The 25,067-nt window shown below is 42.5% G+C and overlaps 1 protein-coding gene across 16 annotated transcripts in view; it reads left to right on the top strand.

Annotated features, from left to right (window-relative positions):
- CADPS2 (calcium dependent secretion activator 2) overlaps window positions 1-25,067 on the top strand; it is a gene marked incomplete at its 5' end in the record, with an annotated part of 458,357 nt that overhangs the window by 399,689 nt on the left and 33,601 nt on the right. For 7 of the 16 annotated variants that reach the window (XM_080936279.1, XM_080936273.1, XM_080936286.1 and 4 more), the window contains 6 exons: window positions 1,502-1,657; window positions 3,023-3,170; window positions 3,952-3,966; window positions 9,443-9,517; window positions 20,761-20,844; window positions 20,950-20,982. In XM_080936279.1, the coding sequence (XP_080792405.1) occupies window positions 1,502-1,657; window positions 3,023-3,170; window positions 3,952-3,966; window positions 9,443-9,517; window positions 20,761-20,844; window positions 20,950-20,982 (511 nt within the window). Of the gene's footprint in view, window positions 1-1,501; window positions 1,658-3,022; window positions 3,195-3,951; window positions 3,967-9,442; window positions 9,518-20,760; window positions 20,845-20,949; window positions 20,983-25,067 lie in introns of all 16 variants that reach the window. The other 9 variants (XM_080936287.1, XM_080936274.1, XM_080936281.1 and 6 more) reach the window with 2 other exon arrangements.

Genomic DNA, 25,067 nt, shown 5'->3' with positions numbered 1-25,067 from the left:
TCCGATATTGCAGTTGAGTCTCAATGTGTTCTAATGTAGGACTATTTTACTTTCAAACATCTGTCATCCTATTGGCTGGATGCTTGGCTCATGGAAAGTAGTAGTAGTGTCCCTTACACGGATAAGGTATGAACTCTTCTGAGTATTACCTCAATACATTTTGTAAAATTATAGTTTCCTAGAGGAATTCTATCACCATAGTGAATACTGGCTTTACTGTCAGGCACAAAGACTCAAATATGTGTGCTCTTCTTGGTCTAACTTTAGAGCACCTCAAATACCATCTCTATGCTAGACCATTTATGAAATGTTAGTTTTTAATTATGAGCTAGAAGCAGAACAAAGCAGTTCAAACTGGAAGTAAAGGTGTGCTTTCTTACCTAACCCATTGTTCCATGTGTCCCAAAGCTCCTGTGTGCCCTACTCCTGTGGATAGAAGGTCTCAGTGACTACAGAGGCGTAGATGTATGGATAACAGGAAGGCCACTCCTAGGTGTGAGCATATACATTCCCATGCACATAACACTTTTTCAAATCTTCAAGAGAAAAATTTTATGTCTTCATCATTATCTTAAAAATTGGTAAAGAATTTAAAATAGTAGTCCTTATATGCACAATTTGATTTCTTTAGCCTTTGTACCCATGTTAGTCCCTTTTGTGAAAATCTACTACTGCATTTATTTCTTTTTTATATTCTTTGTGGCTTATCTCGTTAAGAAGTCAAAAGGAAGATTAAGCAAAGAGAACACTGGGTTGTGAAAGATTGTATGTGGTCCATTCTTCACCGATGGCAGGAAATCGGTGGCTGTGTGTTCCACACTGTTGACAGTAGAAGGTCATGGTGTTCGGCTGTGTGTTCCACACTGTTGACAGTAGAAGGTCATGGTGTTCGGCTGTGTGTTCCAGACTGTTGACAGTAGAAGGTCATGGTGTTCGGCTGTGTGTTCCACACTGTTGACAGTTGAAGGTCATGGTGTTCGGCTGTGTGTTCCACACTGTTGACAGTAGAAGGTCATGGTGTTCGGCTGTGTGTTCCACACTGTTGACAGTAGAAGGTCATGGTGTTCGGCTGTGTGTTCCACACTGTTGACAGTAGAAGGTCATGGTGTTCGGCTGTGTGTTCCACACTGTTGACAGTAGAAGGTCATGGTGTTCAGCTGTGTGTTCCACACTGTTAACAGTTGAAGGTCATGGTGTTCGGCTGTGTGTTCCAGACTGTTGACAGTAGAAGTTCGTGGTGTTCGGCTGTGTGTTCCACACTGTTAACAGTAGAAGGTCATGGTGTTCGGCTGTGTGTTCCACACTGTTAACAGTTGAAGGTCATGGTGTTCGGCTGTGTGTTCCAGACTGTTGACAGTAGAAGGTCATGGTGTTCGGCTGTGTGTTCCACACTGTTGACAGTAGAAGTTCGTGGTGTTCGGCTGTGTGTTCCACACTGTTGACAGTAGAAGGTCATGGTGTTCAGCTGTGTGTTTCACGCTGTTTCTCCTCTTTCTTCTAGCAATGGCTCGACGACATCCGAGGATCTGTTCTGGAAACTTGATGCGCTGCAGATGTTTGTCTTTGACCTCCACTGGCCAGAACAAGAATTTGCCCACCACTTAGAGCAAAGACTTAAACTAATGGCCAGTGACATGATAGAAGCCTGTGTCAAAAGGTAGATGTGTGTTCCAAGTTGCTGCTAAGTATGCCAGGACCCACAGCGCAACTGTCTACTCAGTGCCTGTTACTTAAGTATCACAGGGAAGAACTGAATAGAAGCCAATGTTTCAACATGGGCTGGGCATTCCATTCTCTGACCCTAATCCTGGGAACCCATGTAATTGATGAGCTTAATCTGGTGTTACTGTCTTCATGTCTCCCACCCATTTCTCTAATCAATAACCCCCATGCCTTATTAATCACACCTACCATGCTTATCTCTCTGGGAAAACTGCGCTTTATCTTCTCAAAGCAGTATCTCTGGAGAACCACAGCAATGGGCTGTTGAGATCTTATATGTTGTGTGCAGTATCTGTGTGCGGGGACATGGTACCAGGAGCTCAAAATGCATTCAGCACCATCCTTGTTCCAAGTTACTCACTGCTTTCTGGGATTCATTTGCTAACTACATCAGACAAGCTTCGAGTAACAACATGCATTCCTCATCTCTCAACCAGAAATAAGGACTTCTGAATCTTTCAGATGGGTTTTCCTTTTTAAACACAATCAGCATTGAATGCTAATAGATCAATCATGCTTCCCCAGTGACTTTGCTTATGGTACATTTATGTGAGTCTGTGATCTGTGGGGAGTACATCTAAGTATCAATCAAATGTTTGTTGGAAAAACTGAGTATGTCTAAGTTCACGGAGCAAAGAAAGTCCAGTTCTTAGAATAATGTGAATGCCCTCCTATATAGCAAGGTTACGACTGGAATTATATAATTTTTAGAACTCAGTTGCCTTAAGCCTCTAGCCTGTAGGTCAGATTATTGGGGGAGTTCCTCTGACAAAGAACTAACTCCCCTGCTTGACAGGTTTTTACCTGCAACTTCAAGCATTTAAGGGACAATTTAAATGACAATCAAGAACTGTAGTTTTCTGTGGCTTATTACCATCTGCCAGTTTTCCAGGCTCTAACACAAAGGATCAGAAGAACATGTAGGTTTGCTACTTGAAACTTGGTTTAGGGAATAAGTAAAATGGTGATTTGTTTTTCATGAAATATAGTGCAATAGATATAACCAAAAGCTTCTTTTGGGGGTGTCTGTATCATCTTGAGTGACTGCACAAAACTAGCATTTAAAATATGGTGAAACATGCTCGAACCGTGTTCTTCTCCAAAAACATCACAGTCTAACACTTACTCCAGACACTGGCAAAGACCTCCTGACCTGGCTCCACTACCCACCCCATACTCCATAGCTCCACCAAGCTTCTCTGTCTGCAACTGCACATCTTACACTAGCCTGATTTTACTTTTACAAATGGGCGGGGCGTGTGTCAGGATTTCTTACTGCAATTCATGTTTTCATAACTAGAACAAGAACTGCATTCGAACTCAAGCTGCAAAAGGCCAACAAAACAACTGACTTGCGTATCCCAGCTTCTGTGTGCACCATGTTCAATGTATTAGTTGATGCTAAAAAGCAAAGCACCAAGCTGTGTGCCCTGGATGGAGGGCAGGAGGTAAGTCCTAGGGGCAGCAGTGTAGTGAGAGAAGCTTGCTCTGCCAGGCTTTTCCTTTTCTATATAAACACTGCTAAAACTTTGCAAGTGGCCTTTAATTTCCTGCATACCATTTTGGTGTTGACCTATTTACATAAAACCTTGCTTGTTACAAGCAAATGAGAAAGCTAAAAACCTGTCCACTTTGCTTATACAAATTTAGAAGACTCAGAGTTTGCATCCTTTAAAAAAAAAAAGTCACAAAAAATATAGCATATGAAAAAATTTATTTACACAGTAGTTTTCATTTTTGTAGGATCAAGTAGACACCGGTCTTATGCGGCTGAGTGAAGTGGCTTAATGGATAAAGGTGCTTGCTAGTAATCCCAGTGACCTCAGGTTAATTGTAGGGACCCACATAGCGGAAGAGAAAATGCTGCAAGGGGTCCTTTAAGCTCTACACCATGTCAAAGCACCAAACCCCACCAAAACATGCACAAAATAAAACCGTAATTTCATTTCACTAAAATGCTAGCACTCATGAGTAAATATCTCATTATTTCACTTTTAATTTTTTTGTTTGTTTATTTTAAAAATCAAAACTGTACCATCCTTCCCCCCCCCCCATGATTTGTTCCTGGTGTCAGCGATGAGTGGCTGAAATGGAGCTGGGTCTGGCAGGCTTAGATGTGTACATGGGAGTTTTGTGTCTTCTCTGTTGTCCTTACGTTTTTCATCATTTCTTTGTTCTTCCCTATGTTCCCCGTCATTATTTCATTTTTTCCTCCATCACATGATCCAGTTTAAGAATCAGTGGGTAAGTCTCTTGGTTTGGTTTTCTTTCGTTTGGGCTGGGGTTTTGTATGTGTTTAGCAAGGAGTTGTTTGGTTTGGTTTAGTTTTTTTGGGGAGGGGTGCACATCTTTATTTGAGAATTATGTGTACTTTCATCTTTTTTTTTCAAATTAAAATAGTGGTTTGTTTTCAAGGTATTTTAGGCTTCAGTATATAATGTACAACGTTAACAGTAAATATACTCCACAGGATGTCAAACAGAAACTTTTCCCTCACACTAAAAAGTCTACAAACTTACTTTTACATTTCTAAAAAGATAAAGTTATTTAAGGCCAACTGAATTCATCATCCCTAAATTAAAGCCTAAATAACTGTAGAAGCAGTGTAATTGAGGGCCTTTGACTGTGTAGATACATTTCATACTTTCTGCAGACTATAGAAATGCAGGGTGTAGGTTTTTAATAACTGTAAAGCCTATGTCAGGATTGATATCAGGAAGACACACACACACACAAGGTCATTTAATACTGGAGAATATACATGTGGATTTCAAAAAGACACAGTCTCCCAATTACCCGGGATGTAAGCATCAGCCTCCCCAGAGGAAGCAGTCTGCATCATGAGATCCACCCCCACCCATAAAAGCTAAACCTAGAGTGCAACCCAATCCTTGGAGGTGCAGGCCCTCAAATTTTTATGTATTCATGATTGACCAGGTTGTAATCTGTTGTTATTAGTCAGAACTTTTTCTTCTATTAATTCTTGTAAGTCACTCTGCTGAGCCTGAGAGCCAAACAGTAGGCCATCCTCACTCACATAGCTAGCAATTTCATAAGCACTTTCCTGACTATAAAGCAGGCTAAGACCTTCTGACCGTGAGCTTCATTCATATTTACCCCACATATAGGTATTAGCGATTTGGACTTCATATATGTGTACATTTTACTATGTACAATTTAGGAGAACATATATTTCTAATACCATGTCATATGGTCATACAAATATATATGTAAGTAACTGATCTGTCAACATTAGAGAATTTTCAGTAATTATCACTGTCTGATCACATACAACATGACATTATCTCTAATTATCCAAATGAGTAGCCCTACTTGAATGCCAATGGCCCCTAATCACCTCTGCATGTTTCTCAATATCCAGATGCAAACCCTGACTGTCTATCTGAGAATATTATCTTATAAGATATAAAGATAGTATATATTATCTTCCTAAGTCTATTCTGTTCTCATCTAGATTATGGAATCACCTTCCCATAAACACGCGGTGAATATATTAGTTTGTATTTTAATATGCCCACAGTACTTGACAATGCACCAGGTACTTGGTAAATACATGTTGAGTATACTAATGGGCCAATTAATTGCCACTACTTCAAATTTTCTCCACCACCCTTATCACCCCATAAAAAAACAATTCATCCAAGCACTGAAAAAGAGAAGCAGTCACTGCACCTACAAATGACACACGGTCACATGGTCAAAGGATTCTTTACATTAAGAAGTGAGTCGGTTTGAAGAGTAACCTGCTATTGTCCAGTGTGTCTCCAGTTGTACCTTCTCACTGGAAACAACTAGCTCCCTACAACTTCATGCCGTTAACATAGTTCAAATGTGCAGGTGTAAAACCTATTAGCAACTCTGAAAAGTGGTAAAGAAGTTCAAAAGAAAAGGATCATATATGTGGCCTTCCATCTCCAACAAATACACTTACATAATTAGTTCCTCATTCCTCTCATTCATCAGCCTCTGTCTCTGTCTGTCTATCTCTCTCTCTCTCTTTCTCTCTACAGGTTTAGAAATTGTTGCATTTAGTTCATACATTACATGTATAGGTGAATAAGTAGACACTGTGTTCCACAAAGCAACAAAGTTGTTGACCAAACTAGATTACTGGACACTTCAGGACCATGTAAAACACACGCTACATAGTTAAATGTAGCAGAAATGAACCTCACTCATCACACTATGGTAATTTGCTATTATTGTGTTGATGAAATTTACAAACCATCCATTCCTGACCATATCAAAGGCCTGCCCGTGTTCCCAGGTTGAGCTTCTATTTTCTTACATTCCACATGATGCAGAGTTGCTCTCCAAGGCCCAGAATAGGGTTTAATGAAGTGATTAGTGAGTGAATGGTCTACTCATGTGACAGATGTTTATAATGAGTCAGCAGACTCAGGCCAGTCCCTTGGGACTGATGTTGAGATCATAAAACCACCACATTGTTTAGAATCTGTATTATTCATTATTGTAGAAAAGCAGACAACTGCCCATGCTATAGACATCCACCTGCCCTTGGAACCACTTCACCTTGGTCTCACTGGCTGAGAATAAGAATGTGGGAACGTAAAGAAATTAATGGGGTAGCTCAGGGGAACAAGAGGTCCTTCTACAGGATTAGTTATCAATTAAAGGAGAATGCTCCCATTCCCAGAGCAAGCCAACCAATCCTACTAAAATGCATCTTAAAAGCAGGGCCGGAAGTGTGGGTTGAGCTAGCATTTGGAGAGGCTCCATTTCTACCGCATTTGCATGTGGACAGGTCGGTGTAAAGATGATCTTCCCCTGCGTGCTGGGATGCCAGCATCTTCAGTGTGCCTGGACTCTCTGACAAAAGGACCCCTTAATGGTTGTCCACATGTAAAGTGAGATTTATTTTCAGAAGAAGCAATGTACAACCTGTTTGTTCCTGAGGACAGATATGGGAAAGGTAGCAGCTTGCCACCTCCTGCCGTCACCGGCACTTAGGAGTAGCAATCCAACTGTAAGAGCATTTTGAAGTAATGGATGTGAATCCTTTTTAGAAGAACTTGCAGGTGTTTTTGGAGCTTAGCAGTTGCTTATTTAGTGAAGCTTCTTGAGTGGCTATCACTGATTTAAAATTTGCCAGAATTAATCCAATGCAAAATTTGATATGTGTACCTCTATTGTCTTACATGTAATAGCATTCTGAGGATATCTTGTTTCCTTAGAATTAAAATATGGAAGCTACAGAGGAGTCTCAGGGCTTAAGCACTGGTTGTACTTCAGAGCAGTGGTTCTCAACCTTCCTAACATTACAAACTTTTTGTAGGGTTGCTCACATTGCGGTGACCCCCCAACCATAAAATTATTTTTGTTGCTACTTTATAACTGTAACCTTGTTCTTTCATGAGTTGTAATGTAAATATCTATGTTTTCTGATGGTCTTAGGCGACCCTGTAAAAGGATCATTTTACACCCAAGGGGTCGTAACCCACACGTTGAGAACCACTAGCTAGAGGCTCCGTGCTCTACCGGGCTTTTGCAGCCCGAGCATGAAAGTGGTGCACAGGCATACATGTAAGCAAAACACCCGTACACATAAGGAATTCATAAAATAATGTCATTTTTTTTAAATGCTTAACGGGTTAAACTATGAGCTCTAGAGCAGGTAGAGCTTTGAGGCCAAGGGCTGCTGAAGACCACCTCTGAGAGTCTGGATGCCCCCATAGCACCTCCCTGATGTCGAGTGCTCTCCATTGCAGGGGGATAGGGAGCTGCCTGCCTATCTCCTGTGTTGCTTTCCAGTCCCACTTCCCAGTGGGGCCGGTACTGCCATTCCATCCTCTGCACTGCACAGACACAGGTCTGGAGCAGGAGACAGGAGAGGGGAGAGGCTCGTTTGCATCAGCTCCTTCAACACCTAGCTATTTGGGCTGCTTTTGGCTGGATCTAAGAGACCCGTTTGCAAGGGCAATCTGTTGGGTCTCACCCTACAAATCACATAGTCTGGATGCTGAATCTGTTCCATCAACCCTGCAGCATTGTCTGTGCCCAGAGCATTAACTGTGTAAGTCGGTCTTGACTACCAATCAGTCAGTTCTTTGACCACACTTCACTCTTCCACTGCAACTTGTTTTTCTTTATTGTTCCCATGTTCAAGCCCAACAGCAGACATTCCAGCTTTCCTGCAGAATAAATGTAGCCACTGTGTCTGTTCCCTTTGTCCTCTGGGGAACAAAACTTTGGGAGTCAGCAAGGTTTTAAGTGAACTAGACAAGCGGTACAGAGCCAGAGAGCTCAGTGGTCATGTGCATGTGGCTAATTTGAGACCAGCATCAATACGCACGTATACATGCACACATGTGCACACACATGGGTACGTACAGAGAAAGGAAAGGAAGGAAGTGAGACAGAGAGAGGGAGGAGGAAGAAAAGAAAGAGAGGGAGGGAGAAAAGAAAGAAAGAAAGAAAGAGAAAGAGAGAGAAAGAAGAAAAGAAAGAAAGAAAGAAAGAAAGAAAGAAAGAAAGAAAAGATTGATTGACCGATTGATTTAGAAGCTCCTACATTATGCTTCCTTTAGTATTTACACAAGTAGATGATGACCACTCTCTTACAGCCCTTGAGGGCGTGAAGATCATCCCCACGTATTCCAAAGCATGAGTTGATATTTTGTTTTGTGTGGAAACTTTGAGACATGCTGCTTTCAGAAGAAAGAAAAAATAGCTTTCACAAAAACGTAGGCCTGAAGGAAGCCTTCAGCCAGCAGCTGTGCAGTTGGTCGGGCGTTTACCCTGCCCTGAGTACTTTTAGTCAGTGCACTATGCTCCTGGTTCCCGAAGCCTTGAATCATCAGGATAAGGTTAGTCCTTACCTCACAGTTTCTGTGAAGTGGCCACTGGGGACAATCTGCTGTCAAATAAACACTTCCAAAGACAGAATTGTACCTACATAGGCTATGGAGGCCAAGTCTTCTGCTAATTTAAGAATGGAACTATCTAGTAATCTCTCTAAAGATTACTAAAAGCAGGACTCCTTCCGGGTTATCTTTTTGTAAATACATCTTTTTTATGTGTTTAAAGATGTCTTGTTCCTAAGGAAGCAGCAATAACGCTTTGGGGAGCAATGCTTTCTTGTTATACCTCTTATGGCCTATTAATTTCTTACCCTATTCCCTTTTGTTGATGAACTTTTAATTTTGCCCTTGCTTGAGTATGTTGTAAGAATTGTATACACTGTGGCTCCCGGGCCGACAAAAATGTCCTTTTAGGAAGAACAATTGAGAGTGCATTTTATTTCTAGAGCACATTTGAAAATAACTTATGAATGAGAGTTGTCAGACATGAACTGCTGTATTAATTAAATCTTTCTCGAGTCTTTTTGCTTCTCTGGCTAAACCAACCCTTTAGAAAAATGCAGGGCCACCTTCATTACAGAGGAGAAGACAAAAAGTCCCTTCACATTCCTCTGCATGAATAAGAATAAAAACTCAGTTCATCCCCGTAATAACCCCATTAGCTGCTTACCTCAGCGGCACACATGGGAAGATTTCCCAACCGCAATGGACAAAGTGTTGACTGGGTGGATCGTTGTCTGCGCTTTGTTCTTTTAATGTTCAAAATGGTCATTTTAAGTAAATTTGATATGCCGTAACTACCAGCTTTAGAGTAGTTGTGATTTACAACAAAGAATTCATGTCTGTACCCACTAATGCGTTTGTCTTTTAAAACCTAGCAACAGTACCATTCAAAAATAGATGATTTGATTGACAACACCGTGAAAGAAATCATCGCGATGCTGGTTTCAAAGGTAACGTATCATTTATTCACTTTTTCAAGGAAAATTAAGACATGATCTTCAAATGAGAATGTGTAGACATATCACTAACTAAATATCTGAGTATGAAATTGTAGTTAAAAAAAAATAAATGTGAGCTGGAGTGTGACTTAGTGTCAGGGTGCCTGCCTGGCATGTATAAAGCCAGCATTCAGTCCTCACAGTACAAAATAAGTAAATACATACGTGTATGTGTACACACACACACACACATTTGTTTCAGTTTTAAGAAAAACTTCAAACAAGAAAATGAACATTATGCCTACAAAGTGGAGGTTGATTGGTTTGATTGGATATGTGAAGAATTGCGTTGTTTCTTGGAAGAGTTTCCCTTTGAAAAACAGTTCTTTTCAGGAAGACCTTTCATCACGTTCATGCTCTTGATTTGACTTCCAGAGAAGATTTGGGTCTCCTCAGTCTTTGGTATGATGACATCCCTCAAGCTGAGGATCTGTCTTAAACACAGGCAGGCAGGGTCGTATCTAAACTTTACTCCGAAACCTTCCTGCGCATTGCTTAAAATACCTTTGATAGATGCAACAGCACTTTACTGTATCCGGGAAAAAAGAGTCAACAGCCTTGTCATTTAGCATTTATGTGACTTCAATGTGACTGAAGCAATACAGATGGCCATGGGTAATATATTTAAGGTCTGAGCATGCTCAGAAAGGCATGGCTACAAGCGTAGGTATTTATTTGGAATCAAAAGCTTGCTAAGAAAGAGATGTTGGTAGCACCAAGAACTTAAAGAGGTCAAGAAGTCATTTGTTAATGGATTCAAGGTCCCAGCCACATGAGTGAGGTAAGCACTTTGCACCGTTACAGTAAGAACAATTACGGTTGTGATTATTTAACCATCTAATTCAAAACACTTAGAATAAATAAACTTATAATGGCCTCATCAGAAAGAGTAGAGGATGGGAAAATTGAATATCTCATTTTGATAACATATAGTGTATAAAGGTACCAAAAACATTATATACCCCATAAAGATACACAGTGATTACTTGTCTTGTAAACTGTGGAGACAGAAGATGGAGACTCTGAGTGTAACTTGGACATGAGCAATTGCATCTAGCCCGTCAAGGCTTTATTGTCCAAGACGTTCAAAGCAGGCTTAAAGAATGTGTCAGTTAGAAAACAAAAATACAAACAAACAAACCAAACCAGCACAGACTTTATAACTAAACATTATGTTTTTTAGGTAACAACTGAAAGTCTTAATTCTTGTTAATAATTTAAGGAGTGCAGGTACCAGATTTTTCACTAAATGAGCTTAGATGATTTTTACATTGACTCTGTTGAAAACTGTGAAGTGAGCCACCCAGTTCCACAAACATGAGATCTAAATTGTTACAGCATGTCTGGAAGGTATGCTAGAATTTTCAAATGCATCTAATATCCTTTTGCCTTCTGGCATATTCCACAGTACTTATAGATGCACAGAATATTTCCATTCAATGTTTCCTGCCAGAATCTGGAAGCAACCTTAACTTAGAGAAATAGCAAAGCTGTGAGACATTATTTAATCTACGATTTGAAGAAGTCTTAATGGCAATGAATATTTTAAAATATAGTGCGAAGTGGATAAAAGATGAGTTCTTAGAGGGGTAAAGTATGATCTGACATTGCATTACCTCAGAAATACGCTATCTCAAAAGTCTCAGGTGTTAACAGAAGCTGTGCTGGGTGGCAGGGTTACAGTCTTTCGCTTTCCCCTTTGTGTATGAATCAAATTCTCTGGTAATAAGTCTTGGGGTATGAAACAACCAATGAAGCAAATGTCTTCAGAACTACCTTGTGATCTGATCATTATCTAGGAAGAGAAAGGCTGACGGTGTGAGGAGCTATGAGTTTTCCTTACCGGGGTCAATGGGGCGCCAATCACACTGTCTGCAGTCAGGAAGCAGAGCAAGGGTTCCTACCCTTCCTACACTTGTTCATACAAGTTGAATATTAATTTCAGGTGACTTGGTTTTTTTGTAGCTTTGGAATTTCTTTTTGTCCTCTATGGACCTTCAAAATTCTCTAAAAACTATCTTTTTCCTTGGTTGATTTCTACCACAGAGTTTTATTATTATTAATTCTGACTCATCAAATTTATAGTTTATGCGTTTTTCCTGATTCGCCTAGCAGATCTCTTGAATTCAAGGCCAGCCTGGTAAACAGTACAAGTTCTAGGACAGCCAGTACCGTGCAGAGAAACCCTGTCCCAGACAATTTGACCAGTACTAGCAGGCTCCTGGTCAGATGGCTCCCTGACAAAGCACTCTAGAGATGAGGCCAATGTCCTGGGTCTTGCTATGAAGCCTGGTCAGGCTGCAGGAGTCAGTGCACAGCAAATCTCTGCACTGGCTTTCTAGCCTGTAGGACTGGGGTTGTGCTCTGACTGTGACCCCCTCCTGTAATGGGCTTCTTGGACTCTCTGGGCTAGTGTGATGATTGCAGTATGGTTCTCCTCTGCTTCCTGGGCATCCGCTATCTGTTTCTCTCCCAGTGGCTTCCTGTTCCTTGGCTCTCGCAGTACCTCTTTCCTGATTTTTAATGTTCCTTCCCTCTTTCCTGAGCACAGGATGTCTCAGATTCCTCCCGTTCACAGAACTGTGATTCTGTTTCACTAGGGACTACAGAGCTCCCGGTACCTTCATGATTCTCTGTGTGTTGGTAAATGCAGTTGATGTGTCGATGCGTTGCCTGCTTTCTTCCTTTGTGCTTACTGACTTCCGTTCCATGTCTGTGTCCTCTTATCTGATGCCCCCACCCTGTGTTCATATAGCATTCAGCACATGTGTGACAAAATGACACTCCTTTTGTCCACCTCTCTGGTTAGCAACTTCACCAGTCTCCTTTTAAACTGACTCTACACATTTCTGTGACTTTTTTTTTTTTTTTTTTTTTTTTTTTTTGGCTTAACTGCATACTGGTGGTTCCAACTGCACTCATATGTGAAGGGCAGTATTGAGTCATAACTAAAATTCAACCTCAGACCTGCCCAGGAATTCTGACTCACCCCCCCCCCCCCCATTAAATGTCACATACATAAGTAGACTCCTTGTGGCTTCATTTCTTCAATTACAAGGTAGAAGTACTTATTAGCACATGGAAGTATCATTTACCAGAATTACTAATATTTACCAATATGATTGGTACAGGGTTATGAAGAAGCATCTGCTAGTATAAAGTTAATGCGTATAATCTTAGGGCAGAAGTTTGGCTATGTTACTATTTAAGTGTGAGTTAGTGCTTCTCTTGTTGCTCTTATTTTTATCTAAAAAAGCTCCTATTTCCAGTGGCCTGTCCACCTCCACAAATCAGTTGTGGTGAAAACACACACATCCCCTCCAACCTAAGTGCTTTCACATTTCCTGAGTCCATTGGCATTACTGGTCACCCCATTGTGAAAGCATCTTCATCCTAGGATGCCTGCCTTCCTAAAGCCCTCTGAACCTCCACACTTGAGGGGATACAGGGCCTGTTGAGTCCGTCTTCTGAGCATGCTCTTTGGTGCCCCACCTGATTCCCTGCTTTCAGTACATGCGTAAGTCCGCACCTTGCAAGTAACCACCATGTCTCCCCTCTGCTCAGTGGGTCTCCACACTGTAGCTACAGTGCCTTTCAGAACACAAGGTAGGTCACACCCACAAGTGTGTCACACCTTCAAGGCACTCCTTGTTGCTTGTACCTTGTTGGTTTGCCATAGTTTTCTAAACTGTACCTTGCACTTGATTTGTGTGTGTGTGTGTGTGTGTGTGTGTGTGTGTGTTGATGTAATATTTGCAACCATGCAGTGTGCAAGAGTGCATCCTGCTTATCGTGACCTGCCCCGGTATCCTTTACTACAAATCTCTAAGAATCCTTAGAAGATACTCTGGGAGAGGTACACACACGCTTACATGTACACACACATGTGCACACACATGCCAGGGCACACACATACTCACAAGCATGCACACACAGACAGAGGCTCACACACATGCGTGTGCACACACACATGCACGCCAGGCATCACCTCCAAGTCTTTTCACTCTAATGATCTTGCTCCTGTAACACTCCTACTCCTATGCCGGGCTCCAGTGGTCCCAGAATCCCAGTGATTTCTCAGTCACCTGTTGATGCTCGGAGCCTATTCACGAGCCAGATCCCTACTCAAAAGCCCTTTCTTCTTTGCTCGCCTACGATCTTCTCCCTAGAAGCCGTCTCACCATCCTAGGCAATGTAATGTGTCACCCACACTTTCCTCTGTCGCTGAGCATGTGCTTACATTCAGTCCTTTGAAATTCAGAAGCCTGCTGTCTCCTTTGTACTTCAGACTATGTGGACTGCATCCCATACGACTGTTTATTGGGTGAATAGTATTGCAGGAGGTCTGCTCTGTCTGTAACCTGGGACATTAAATAAATAGCTGTGTAGTGTTTCAAGAGATTTTCGTGAGAAGGGACAGGAGAAGAAGCACTGAGACTTATGATCTTGAAGCATCACAGATTTTTCAGGATGCAGCTGTGCGCCAGGCCGTGCTCAATGCCAGAGATACAGTGCTAAGCAAAACAGCCGAGGCCCTGGTCTTTGGGGACTTTTCTGACCCCTTGGGAGAGACAAGCTAACAAACACTGAGGCACATCTAGACAAATGTGTGGCGTGTCCTAAACCATGTGACACGGTGCCTTGTGTAGCTGGAGGACAGGCTTTCTCAAGCAGAAACTGAATTCCCAACAATGAAGGAGTCAGCCAGAAAAAGAGGGGCATGGCAGTTAGGTAGGAGACGCTGCAGGCACCAAGGCCTGGTGTAAAATGAAGCTGAAAGAGGTGAGGAGAAGCTGATAGGATGTGCTAAGGAGTTTGGAGTCTTGAGCCCAAGAGCAGTAGGAAGTCCCTGAAAAACCGGAGAGGTGCAAGGCAGGGTGAAGAATTAACCAGCTCTCTATTAGAAGACCCGTCTGATGGCCTGTAACAGACTTGACAGAGGGCTGTTGCTTCGACCTCTAGGAAGCTAATCCCAAGCACTTAAGATATACTGCGAGCCAGGTTTTTAGTACAGTGCAGAGGCAGTAAACAGCAAGGGCTACCCTTAGTTCTGTGACAGGAATCACGAATCGTTCAGCGCTTCGGGTGCCCTACAAAGAGGAACAGATGTGGAGGGGAAGATCATGGTGACTTTGTGGGTCACGGTATGATTAAGCTTACCTTTGAGATATGCAAGGCAGATGCCAGCGGAGATCCTTGGATATGAAGGAGTGAGGGGACATATCCGGACTGAAATCATCGACGTGATAATTTGAAACGACGACGCACCCTCGGTAGCTGCTGCTACTCCCAGACCTGACATGCTGTAACTGGAGCCCTCAGAGGAGAAGGGGAAGCAGGCTAGAAAGAAGAAGCATGACACAGATTTGCTGTCAGCAGACAGGAATTGAGAGCATTTTTAACCAAGGTGGGGGATGGTAGGTGGAATGCTAAATCTGAATCTAATACTAAATACTATATTTATTGCCACCTTGTGTCAAAAACTAAGTTGTCTAAAATTTGAGGTAGTAAGAAAAGCAAAATAGAACACTAACGGAAGTTCAGCTGCTCCGGCTGAAAGGACGTCAGGAACCCCACCTGTGTGGCTTCATCTCCCAGGGTGGGCCTGCCACCCGTATTCCAGCTTCCTCATTCACGGATGGAAAAAAATTGATGATCGAGGTCTAAAGTGCACACTAGTAGATCCCTGGTAGCCACTGAACCTGTAACCTCTCCACAACACCGTACAGATGTCACAAAGATCGTGGACGGAAAGAGTGTGTGGGGTTCCAGGCAGCCCAAGGGTACACTCAGTGGGCATTTGTTCCACACAGGCAGGAATGCCACAAGACTGGTTTGGATAGGTAGCTAGAGGTGACAAAGGGAACATCTGTAAGTTGGGGAAACCGAGATGAATTCATTGTGTGTAGTGATGAAGATATTAAAGAAAAAAAGGGGGGGGGGGTGTTGGTCGGGACAACGAATTAAAACAGGCAGTAATAAAGACAATGAACAACTGTCACGGCATGTCCCCATTGAGGAGGCACTTTTAATCTGGGTGTGAATTAAAAGAACAGCATGATAATGCTCAACTTCCTTTATCTTCAAATATGTTTTCGAAGGGAAAAATAAGGGGGTATTGAGAGGAAAATGCTTTGTCATTGAGTATATAGTTTTATAAGTTCGAGTATACACAATGTTCTTTCTGAGAACATAGAGTACTTTATCCTAAACTCCTCTGAGAAATGAGGTGGGCAGAGATTAAATACAACCTGACTGCCTTGATTATAATGAAACTATCTTGCCAACTCAGCGTGGTAAGATCATGTTGATTAAATTTACTTCTCTGGATCGACGCCACCTATGCAGAAGGTACTTGATTAAATCTAAACATGTGCTGAAAAGGAATGGCTTACTCGGTTTAGGGGCTAAGAGGGGTGGAAATAAGCCTGGTCACTGCACTGGGGAGAACAAAGGAAGAGGGAACAATGGGGAAAGACAGTCTAGGGAATTTGATTGTAGCTGGGCTAGGTGTGGTGTTTTGGATGCTTGCAGGGCAAGGTATTTAAAACTCCATACTGTCAAACCGAGCCATCCTTTTCACAGATGTCTGTGATCCAGATGTTTTCCAAGTCAAAACAAAGCTACAAGGACCTGATTCACAGTTCCACAGAGAGGAGAGAAAATGAGCCATCAAATAGGTGACATTCTCTTTAAAGAAGAAAGCCGGATTTTCCTTCAGGCTCTGATTATCTGGTTGTATGTGAAATCTCAATACTAGTTAGTCCTGATCGGAACAGCAGAATGAGCGCTAATTGACATCCTAAGTCTCGCTCGCTTTTATCTAGGACAGCATGTGTTGTTTGTGTGACGATCCTTCCTATGAATGGCTACACTTTCTACAGAAATATTTAGAATTGGCCGTGTGAATGATGCACCCCCTAGATTGTTTACTTCACAGCTGAAAGAGCAGTAACCGTGCGGCGAGCCCAGCGGTCTGTAGGTCCTATCACTTCTCAAGAGTCATGGGATTTATATGTTGCTACGAATATATGCATCCTACAGCCTGTTGCAATGATTCTTATATCCTTTTAAACTTCAACAGGACATTTAAACCACAAGCTTGTGGCTCCTCGGTCTGTTCCAAGTCATTTCGGTGTCCTTTGGTCCAGCATTTCCTTGGAAGTATGTATCATGAGGCAAAGGCAGTAATTACACAGACAGACTCCATGAGTGTTAAATGTTACTCAAACAAACCCAGCGCATGGCATCCACAATAAAGAACAGGGAAACAAAGAAAGTGCAGTGTTTCATTCCAACCCAACACCCTCAGGAGAGCAGAAAACACAAGGCAAGGCCATAAGTATTTATAATCTCCCAGAGCTGCGTAGAGAAAGTTCACAGGAAACAGTTAAAGATTCAGCATGGAAGCTCAGCATTTAACTGGATTTCTTTGGATTCTTGCTGTTCTGTGCAATTAAAAGCCAAGTGGAAGATATGCTGTAACTAATCTTGATTTTTTTAAAATAAAGTCTGACTTGGAAGGTGACTTTTCCACCAGGTGGGCCCCGACAACAATTCTACAAAGAAAACCTTCCTGTAGGAACTGTGGGTCTCACTTAGTTGGTCCCAGGGGTGCAATCTCTGTAAGCCCTTAGAGTCTCTTCTGTGTTTGTGCTTCCTTGGGGACCATTTGGGACAGAGAGGAACCCAAACAGAGGCTTCCTACTGTTGTTGATACAGAGGCAAAGAACGGGTGTGTGGCAAGGCTGAGGCCCATGCATTGGATTCACTCTGCAATAGGCCAGCAAGGCTGTCGATCCAGAGAGGACAAGACTAGCTACAGATGCCTCAGTAGAAAAACTTCTTTCCTCAAGTCCTTTCCAAGAGGCTTCCTAAGGCTCCGTTCCATTTCTGCTGTCCTGCAGCCTAAACCTTGCACCATGGAGTTATCTGCCTTTTTCAAAAATTATTCTTTCTGTCCTCCCATTTCTGTACACTGTGTGCCCAACCATATCAGCCACATCTGGTTCAAGTCATGCCACACCCATGTCCCTTCCTTCCACCATTGTGTATACTCCTGAGAAGATAGGCCTAGGCTTCGTTCATGATTGTCTTTCCTCTCTTAGGGGTTTAGTGATTATTATAGCCAAAATGGTGTCCATCAAACACTTCTTGGGTGCTTGGACACGTGTCATGCTGAATCATTTGAAGCCTCTTTGATCTGTGGCAAGATGGTGGAGAACGAGGGGTCTTCAGCAGAGCACTTATCTTCAAAGCTCTTCTCCCATGCTTAAAGCAGGCAGGATTCAAGAAGGTCTGACAGCCTCAGATTCCCTCCACCTTTATGGACAGCCCAGATACATCTCATCAACTCACACCTATTTGTCTATGAGCCAAACTCACCGTTACTTATTGTCACCGAACAGTTGTCCTTAACTTAACTGAATCATTAGATATTCAGAAAACCCATGGCCATAATTTAACAAATCACAGCAGTCACCCTAATCCTTTCTATCCATCAGGCATAATGACGCATGCCTTTAATCCCAGCACTCAAAAGGCAGAGGCAGGTGAATCTCTGTGAGTCTGAGGACCAGCCTGATCTACATAGTGAGGTCCACAGCAGCCAGAGCTACCTCAGGAGAACCAGTCTTGAAAACACAGCAAAAACTTTTCTGTTTAATATTTTCTAATTTTAATGTTTTCATATTAATGACCTCCAGAGTTCTTAGTGCCATCCTTGCCAAGTGAGTGAGAATCATCATATTCCCCATGAGGCAAGAGAAGCAAAATAACCCAATATCCACACAGTGGCAGGGATACAACTTGATACCTCTTCTACGTCCGTCTGCAGGAGCTCTGTCCCTGCTTTACCGTACCCTGGGTACTGTTCACCTGTGTGACTGAGTGACTGAGCATACTGAGGACCAGGCGCTGTGCCTTTGATGCCTCTGGTTGTCGGTAACCATAGGAGTTGTCATGCCTCATGGCAAATGAGATCACCTGGAAAACACTTGCTCTCAAGATTTGAGCTATAAGGGATGAGGCGTTTTCCACAGAGGGCCATTAAGTCTGGAATTCCCTTCCCGTGGTCTGACAGAGCCCTGGAGGATTGGGCTTCTGGGTCTTGGCAAACCACATTAAGTTAAGCTAGGCAGTCAGTCCTGCGTGATAAGAGCTCTTAGTGGTCAGGAAGAACGTAGTAAGTAGACTTTGGGTCCTGAGTCATTTGTAATTTTGTAGTTTTTCTGTTTAGAAGCCTTAAGATAGCTTCCCAGATGGATGCAATTCTCTTGGAAAAGTACACCTCTGCTCTGCAGTCTGCATGAGTGTGTTTCTGCATTCTTACATCATATCACAAATGATGTGGTGAAGAAGCCTATAGGGAAGTTGTCATTTCTTTTGCATAAACTATTTTGCAGTAATTGATCAGCCATAGAGAAAACATTATCTCCTGTGCACTCAGCGTGAGTCCTTTGGTCACCAGAGACTAATAAGCCATGTCCCTGAAACTATTATCACTTTGTTGCAGAAGCTGCTATGTGAACAAAAACCAGCCTTCGTTAATTTCCCTTTTCGTATTTAAAAAACCTTGTCAGCATTTTCCCTTTGGGAGCATGTAATTTGTCAATAGCTCATATTATTTTAGATATGCAGAGGAAAGAAGCAGAACAATATGTTTTTATTACTGTTTTTTTTTCCACTGATCTTCCCATCAGATAAGTTTCTAGATACCCATACAAATCAAAAGAATAAGATTTCCTGTTTTGTGTTGCTGAATATTTTTTTTATAGAACTATAAAACTGGCAGTGAGGTGGGTTAGCAAGTTAGTGCTCTTGCAGCCAAGTAGGATAACCTGAATTGAATTCCTGAATGAGACCCATGTATTAGAGAGAGAGAACAGACCCCCCATGTTGTCCCCTGACCTCCATGTACATTCTGTGACACACACACACACACACACACAAATATACACACACCAACAACTAATATGTCTGTGTGTGTGTGTGTGTGTGTGTGTGTGTATTATGTGTGTATGTGATGGGGAGCAGGCTAGGATGTAACTCAGATTGGTAGAATGCTTGCTTACCTAGCGTTCACAAACCCTGGTTTTGGTCCTCAACATCAAATAAAGTAGGCATGGTGGTGCATGCCTGTAATCCCAGCATTCAGCAAGGTAAACACAGGAGGATCAGGTGTTGAGCCATTCTTGATGACATAGGGAGTTCAAGGCCAGAAGTGGACATGAAACACCCTGTCACAGAAGTGGAGAAGAGAGAGGGGGAAGGAGAGAAAATGAAGGGTTTTAAAGAGGAAGTGGGGGGAGGAAAAAGAAAAGTTTTAGAAATATGCAATTTCTCTGAAGTAATTTGGCCCCCACTCCTTCTCCTTCCACCCGCCAACATCTGCACTAGAGGAGGTGATGTGTGCATTGGGCTGGCCCTCAGGAAACAGATGATGCTTCAGTGTCACAGCCAGAAAGTTGCTGAAAGCTTATTAAAGAATGCCAGATTTGTTCTAATGGTGAGAAAGCCTTGAATGCCACCTTCTCTTCTGCTGCTCAGCCCTCACTGGCCCGGCTCCTCTGTGTATGAAAAAGGTGGTCTCTAGGCAAGTCATACTCGATGGATATTTGATTAAGTTTAGATACCATTGTTTATAAGTGTCTGTATTAAAGTTGAAAGCAGTTCTTCTTGATGAAGGATCTCTTAGGTCACATACATGGGTATTCAACTCCCAATCCATGGGTTGCAAGACTGTGTGTGTGTGTGTGTGTGTGTGTGTGTGTGTGTGTGTGTGAGAGAGAGAGAGAGAGAGAGAGAGAGAGATTCCTTTGGATAAAAGCAATGTTTTCAGTAGGTTTATTAATTTAAGGTTCTATTTATAGCTATCGTGGGCCAAATACACAGTAACTATCCTCTTCTGCACTTTATTTTTTAGAAATGAATGTGTTATTTTCAACATCGGGATTAATGTATTATTTTCAACATCAGGAAAAGATATTGGAGCTGGTGTTCAGAATGACAGAACAGACGTTCTCTCTTCTCCTGGACTCAGCTGTCAGCGTGTGTGTGTGTGTGTGTGTGTGTGTGTGTGTGTGTGTGTGTGTGTCTGTGTGTGTGTGTGTGTGCGCGCGCGCATTAGAAAAAGGTAGGTTACAATAGCTTTCCCTGCTCATAGACTATTCTGCTCACCGTGAACTCTATTGCAGTTTGTTTCAGTACTGGAAGGGGTGCTTTCGAAGCTGTCCAGGTATGACGAAGGCACTTTCTTCTCGTCCATCCTGTCCTTCACTGTAAGTATCTCAGTGAGCCCCCCTTGGGTTGTCTTTTAGCGGTCACCACAGTTCTTGTGCACCAGTTAAGATTTCTCATAATTTTTCTTCTCTTTCCCATTTAAGGTGAAAGCGGCTGCAAAGTATGTGGATGTCCCTGTAAGTATTTTTAAATCGTTTTCCTCCCCCTTTCCGTCCATCCTTCCGTTCCACTGTCCCCAAACCCCTCAGAATTAATGAATCAGTGGTGGTTGGCCTCCGTGGGGAGGAATTTCCTCTCATTAGGCAGACACTAACCCTCCCTTTGTAACAAACACCTGGCAGCAGCATCTCAACAGATCTTGCGTTTTCTTCTATAACTTGGGAGCTGTCAGAAAGCTGGTTCACCCTGAGAACTTGGCATTAGAGCTTCAAGGAGAACTCCACAGCCCTCCAGGATGGGACAGACAAGCCTTACACTATATAAAACAGTACTTGGTCTTCTTGATCTTTGCTTTGAAGGTTCTAACTGGTTTCTAGCAACAATTAAAATAACAATAAAGGTCCAGTAAACTCCATTTGTAAATACAAAGGTAGCAGATCAGTTGTAACTTGTTTAAACTTGGGATTTTTCAGGGACCTCTTTGGAAACAATGCATGAAAGCAAGGAATAAAATGAACCCGTAAACCAGTTCAGTGTAGTATTTTTAAGATGCACTGAATTAACTTGGGGCTTTAAATCTTATTACTGTCACATTTAAATATATGGATTATTGATAATTAAAGCACACACTGACCTAATAATAATTTTGAGCATACGCTATCAATTTTCACATGGAAGAAGTCCTTAACCTAGCAAATTGCTAGCAATAACTGACTTCCTTGAGCTGTTCATCCTCGGAGCAGAGCGTTGATGTAGGTGTGCTGAGTATGAATGCTGAGAATCCTTGAACAGTGGCTGCAGGTGGCTCTTAGTTTTAGAATGCTTGCCTGCATCTTGTCACCAGTGTGACTAATGTCATAGTCTTTTCTTTTAATGAATGTATTTATTCACTTTATATCCTGATCACAGCCCTCCCCCCCACTTCTCCCAGTCCCACCTTACCACTCCTCTATTCCCCTTACCCCTTTCCCTTCTCCTCAGAAGAGGGGTGCACACCTCAAACCCCCACCCTAGCACCTCAAGTGGCATCAGGACTAAGTGTATTCTCTCCCACTGAGCAGACAAGCCAACCCAGCTAGGAGTAAGGAATCCAGAGGTATCCCTTCGGCAACAGAGTCCAAGTCAGAGATGACTCTGACTCAGTTGTTACAGGACCCACATGAAGACCAAGCTGCTCATCTGCTACATGTGTGTAAAATGCCTAGGTTCAGACTATGCATGCTCTTTGATACTAGTTCAGCCTCTGTGAGGCCCCACAGGCCCAGGTTGGTTAGCTTTGTAGGTCTTCTGGTAGTGTCCTTGACTCCTGGCTCCCACAATCCTTCCCCTGACTAGACTCCATGAACTCCTCCTAATGTTTGGCTGAGGGTCTCTGCATCTGTTTCAATCAGCTGCTGGATGAAGCCTCTCAGCAGACAGTTATGCTAGGTTCCTGTCTGCAAGCATAGTAGAGTATCATTAATAGAATCATGGGTTGGCTTTCTCCCATGCAGTGGGTCTTAAGCTGAGGTCACCATTTGTTGACCATCACCTAGATCTCTGCTCCATCTTTATTCCTGCACATCTTGCAGACAGGGCTAACGTGGGGTCAATGGTTTTGTATTTAGCTTGGTGTTCCCCTGTGCTCCTTGGAAGCCCTGCCTGGCTGTAGCAAGTGGCCATTTAAGGTTCCATATGCCTTGTGCTAGGAGTCTTACCTAGGGTCACACCCATATTCTCCCAAGAGCCTTCCTTGTCCCAGGACTCATGCTAGTTCCAGAAATGCCCCTTTCCCTTCTCTTCAGAAAAGGGGTACGCACCTCTATCCCTGGTTCCAACCTACCCTAGCACCTCAAGTGGCATCAGGACCAAGTGTGTTCTCTCCCACTGAGCAGACAAGCCAGCCCAGCTAGGAGTAAGGAATCCAAAGGCATCCCTTCAGCAACAGAGTCCAAGTCAGAGATGACTCTGATTTAGTTGTTACAGGACCCACATGAAGCTTTTCCATTTGATTAGATTCCGTTTATTAACTCTTGATTTTAGTGCCTGAAAGTTAGCATCTGTTCCAATGATTTTAAGGCTGTTTCCTAATTTCTCTTCTATTAGACTTAGTTTATTCAGTTTTATGTTAAGGTCATTGATCCACTTGAACTTGAGTTTTGTACAATGTGATAAATATGGGTCTATTTGCATTCTTCTACATGCAGATATCAAGTTAGACTAACACCATTTGTTGAAGATGCTTTATTTATTTATTTATTTATTTATTTATTTATTTATTTTTTGGTATAGTTTTGGCTTCTTTGTCAAAAATCAAGTGCCCATTGTTTTTATTCATTTCCTTCACTGGTTTAATTATATTTTACTGTATTTCTTTATGGGATTTATTAATTTCCTCTTTGAAGACTTTTATCATCCTTTTAAGATTGTATTTAAGGTCACCTTCTTGTGCTTTGGCTGTGTTAGGATATCCAAGGCTTGCTCTAGAGGTATATCTGGGCTCTGGTGATGCCATATTCTTCTGGCTCTTGTTGGTTGTGTTCTTAAGCTGGCCTGTGCCATCTGGTTGTCCCAGGTGTTGGCTGGATGTTCCTGACGCCAACTGGATCCTTTGAGGAGTCAGGCAAAGCCTTGGTTCTGACAATGGATCTCAGAGTACAGCATGCTGCTCACTTATGCCTGCTGTGCTCCAGGTGGAGCCACATGTTCCTGGGGTCCTTCCCACGGACCTCCTCGGGAGGCAGAGCAGGGAGCCTGTGGATAGAGCTTACGGGGACAGAGAGTGGCTCACTTCTGCAGGCTGTGTCCTAGACATGTCATGCAAAGTTAAGGTATGGTGATGTCTAACCTGGGTGTTCCTGCCATGTGTTGGGGTTTCTTTGGAACATTTTACTTACTACTCGACTCTCAAATAAGGCTTTGCAATCTGTCAGTTTTGTCCTTAGAATCAGTGCTGAGAAATAAATACATGCATAAAAAGAGAATGGGAGAGTTGAGGGGACATCTTTACATTTTGTCTCCAGAAAGGCAGGCCTTCATACACACATGTACATCATTGGACTACTTATATATCTTATAGCTCGAATTTCTTTATCCTGCATTTAAGTAGAATGGGCTATCATAAGTATTTGTGTCTCTGGAGCTTTTGAAGCTTTTGATTGGACTATAAACTAGATCCTTGTTCCTTCATAAAATGTCAGTTGAGAGAGGCAGAAAGTGCTTAATTCACTCTCCTCAGAGCAAAAAGACCCTCCTTTGACATCTTTCTCAAAGAATCTCTGAGTGCCCTTTGGTGACATCAGTGGTCTCAGGACAGCTGTTAGGCAGCCTCCTCTTAAGCATGATGGACTGGCCTACGCGTCTGTGAATTCTGCCGATTAATCCCAGTTCTGCTGTTGCTTCAGCAGGAAGGCCTTAAAATAGATACTGATCTTTATCATGGCTCCTCTCCCCGACAGCTCCAGTGCTATTCAAAGCACATATTATCTGGACAACATTTATTATTAAGATTAAAAAACCAATCATAAGATTGAGTTTAGGAGGACTGGAGAGATGGCCCAGTGGTTAAGAGCACTGACTGCTCTTCCAGAGGTCCTGAGTTCAAATCCCAGCAACCCCATGGTGGCTCACAACCATCTGTAATGAGATCTGATGCCCTCTTCTGGTGTGTCTGAAGACAGCTCCAGTGTACTTATATATAATAAATAGGTCTTTATAAAAAAACAAAAAGATTGAGCATCAGACCATGGGCATTCTCAATGAAACTGCACATCCCAAACCTTCATCCACACAGAGTCTGGGAATAAGGTAGTATATAGACATGCCAAATTAAGCAATGTTATGGTGGCCATTCCCAAGCACCTCAACATACCCGTCACTGTCCTACACGAATTGCAAGTGTCATGGTCACTACCCAATCAAGTGACTCCTTGGAGCAAAGCTATCTGTCCCGTAAAGGTGTCCTGGCCAGGACCAGTTGCCAGTTAATGCATTTTTCCCTCAGATCTGGACCTTGTGGTTCTACGCCAGATGACGATTAATTTTAAACGATGAGGTATTGATGACTTGCTAGCTGTCACTGTTTATGCTCTCACGCTCTAGCAAGTCTATCCGAGGGAACGGG

The sequence above is a fragment of the Micromys minutus genome (genome assembly GCF_963924665.1).
Source record: "Micromys minutus genome assembly, chromosome: 23".
Taxonomy (NCBI): Eukaryota; Metazoa; Chordata; class Mammalia; order Rodentia; family Muridae; genus Micromys; species Micromys minutus.
The sequence above is the reverse complement of the archived record's forward strand: the minus strand, read 5'-3'. Positions and strand labels throughout refer to the sequence as shown.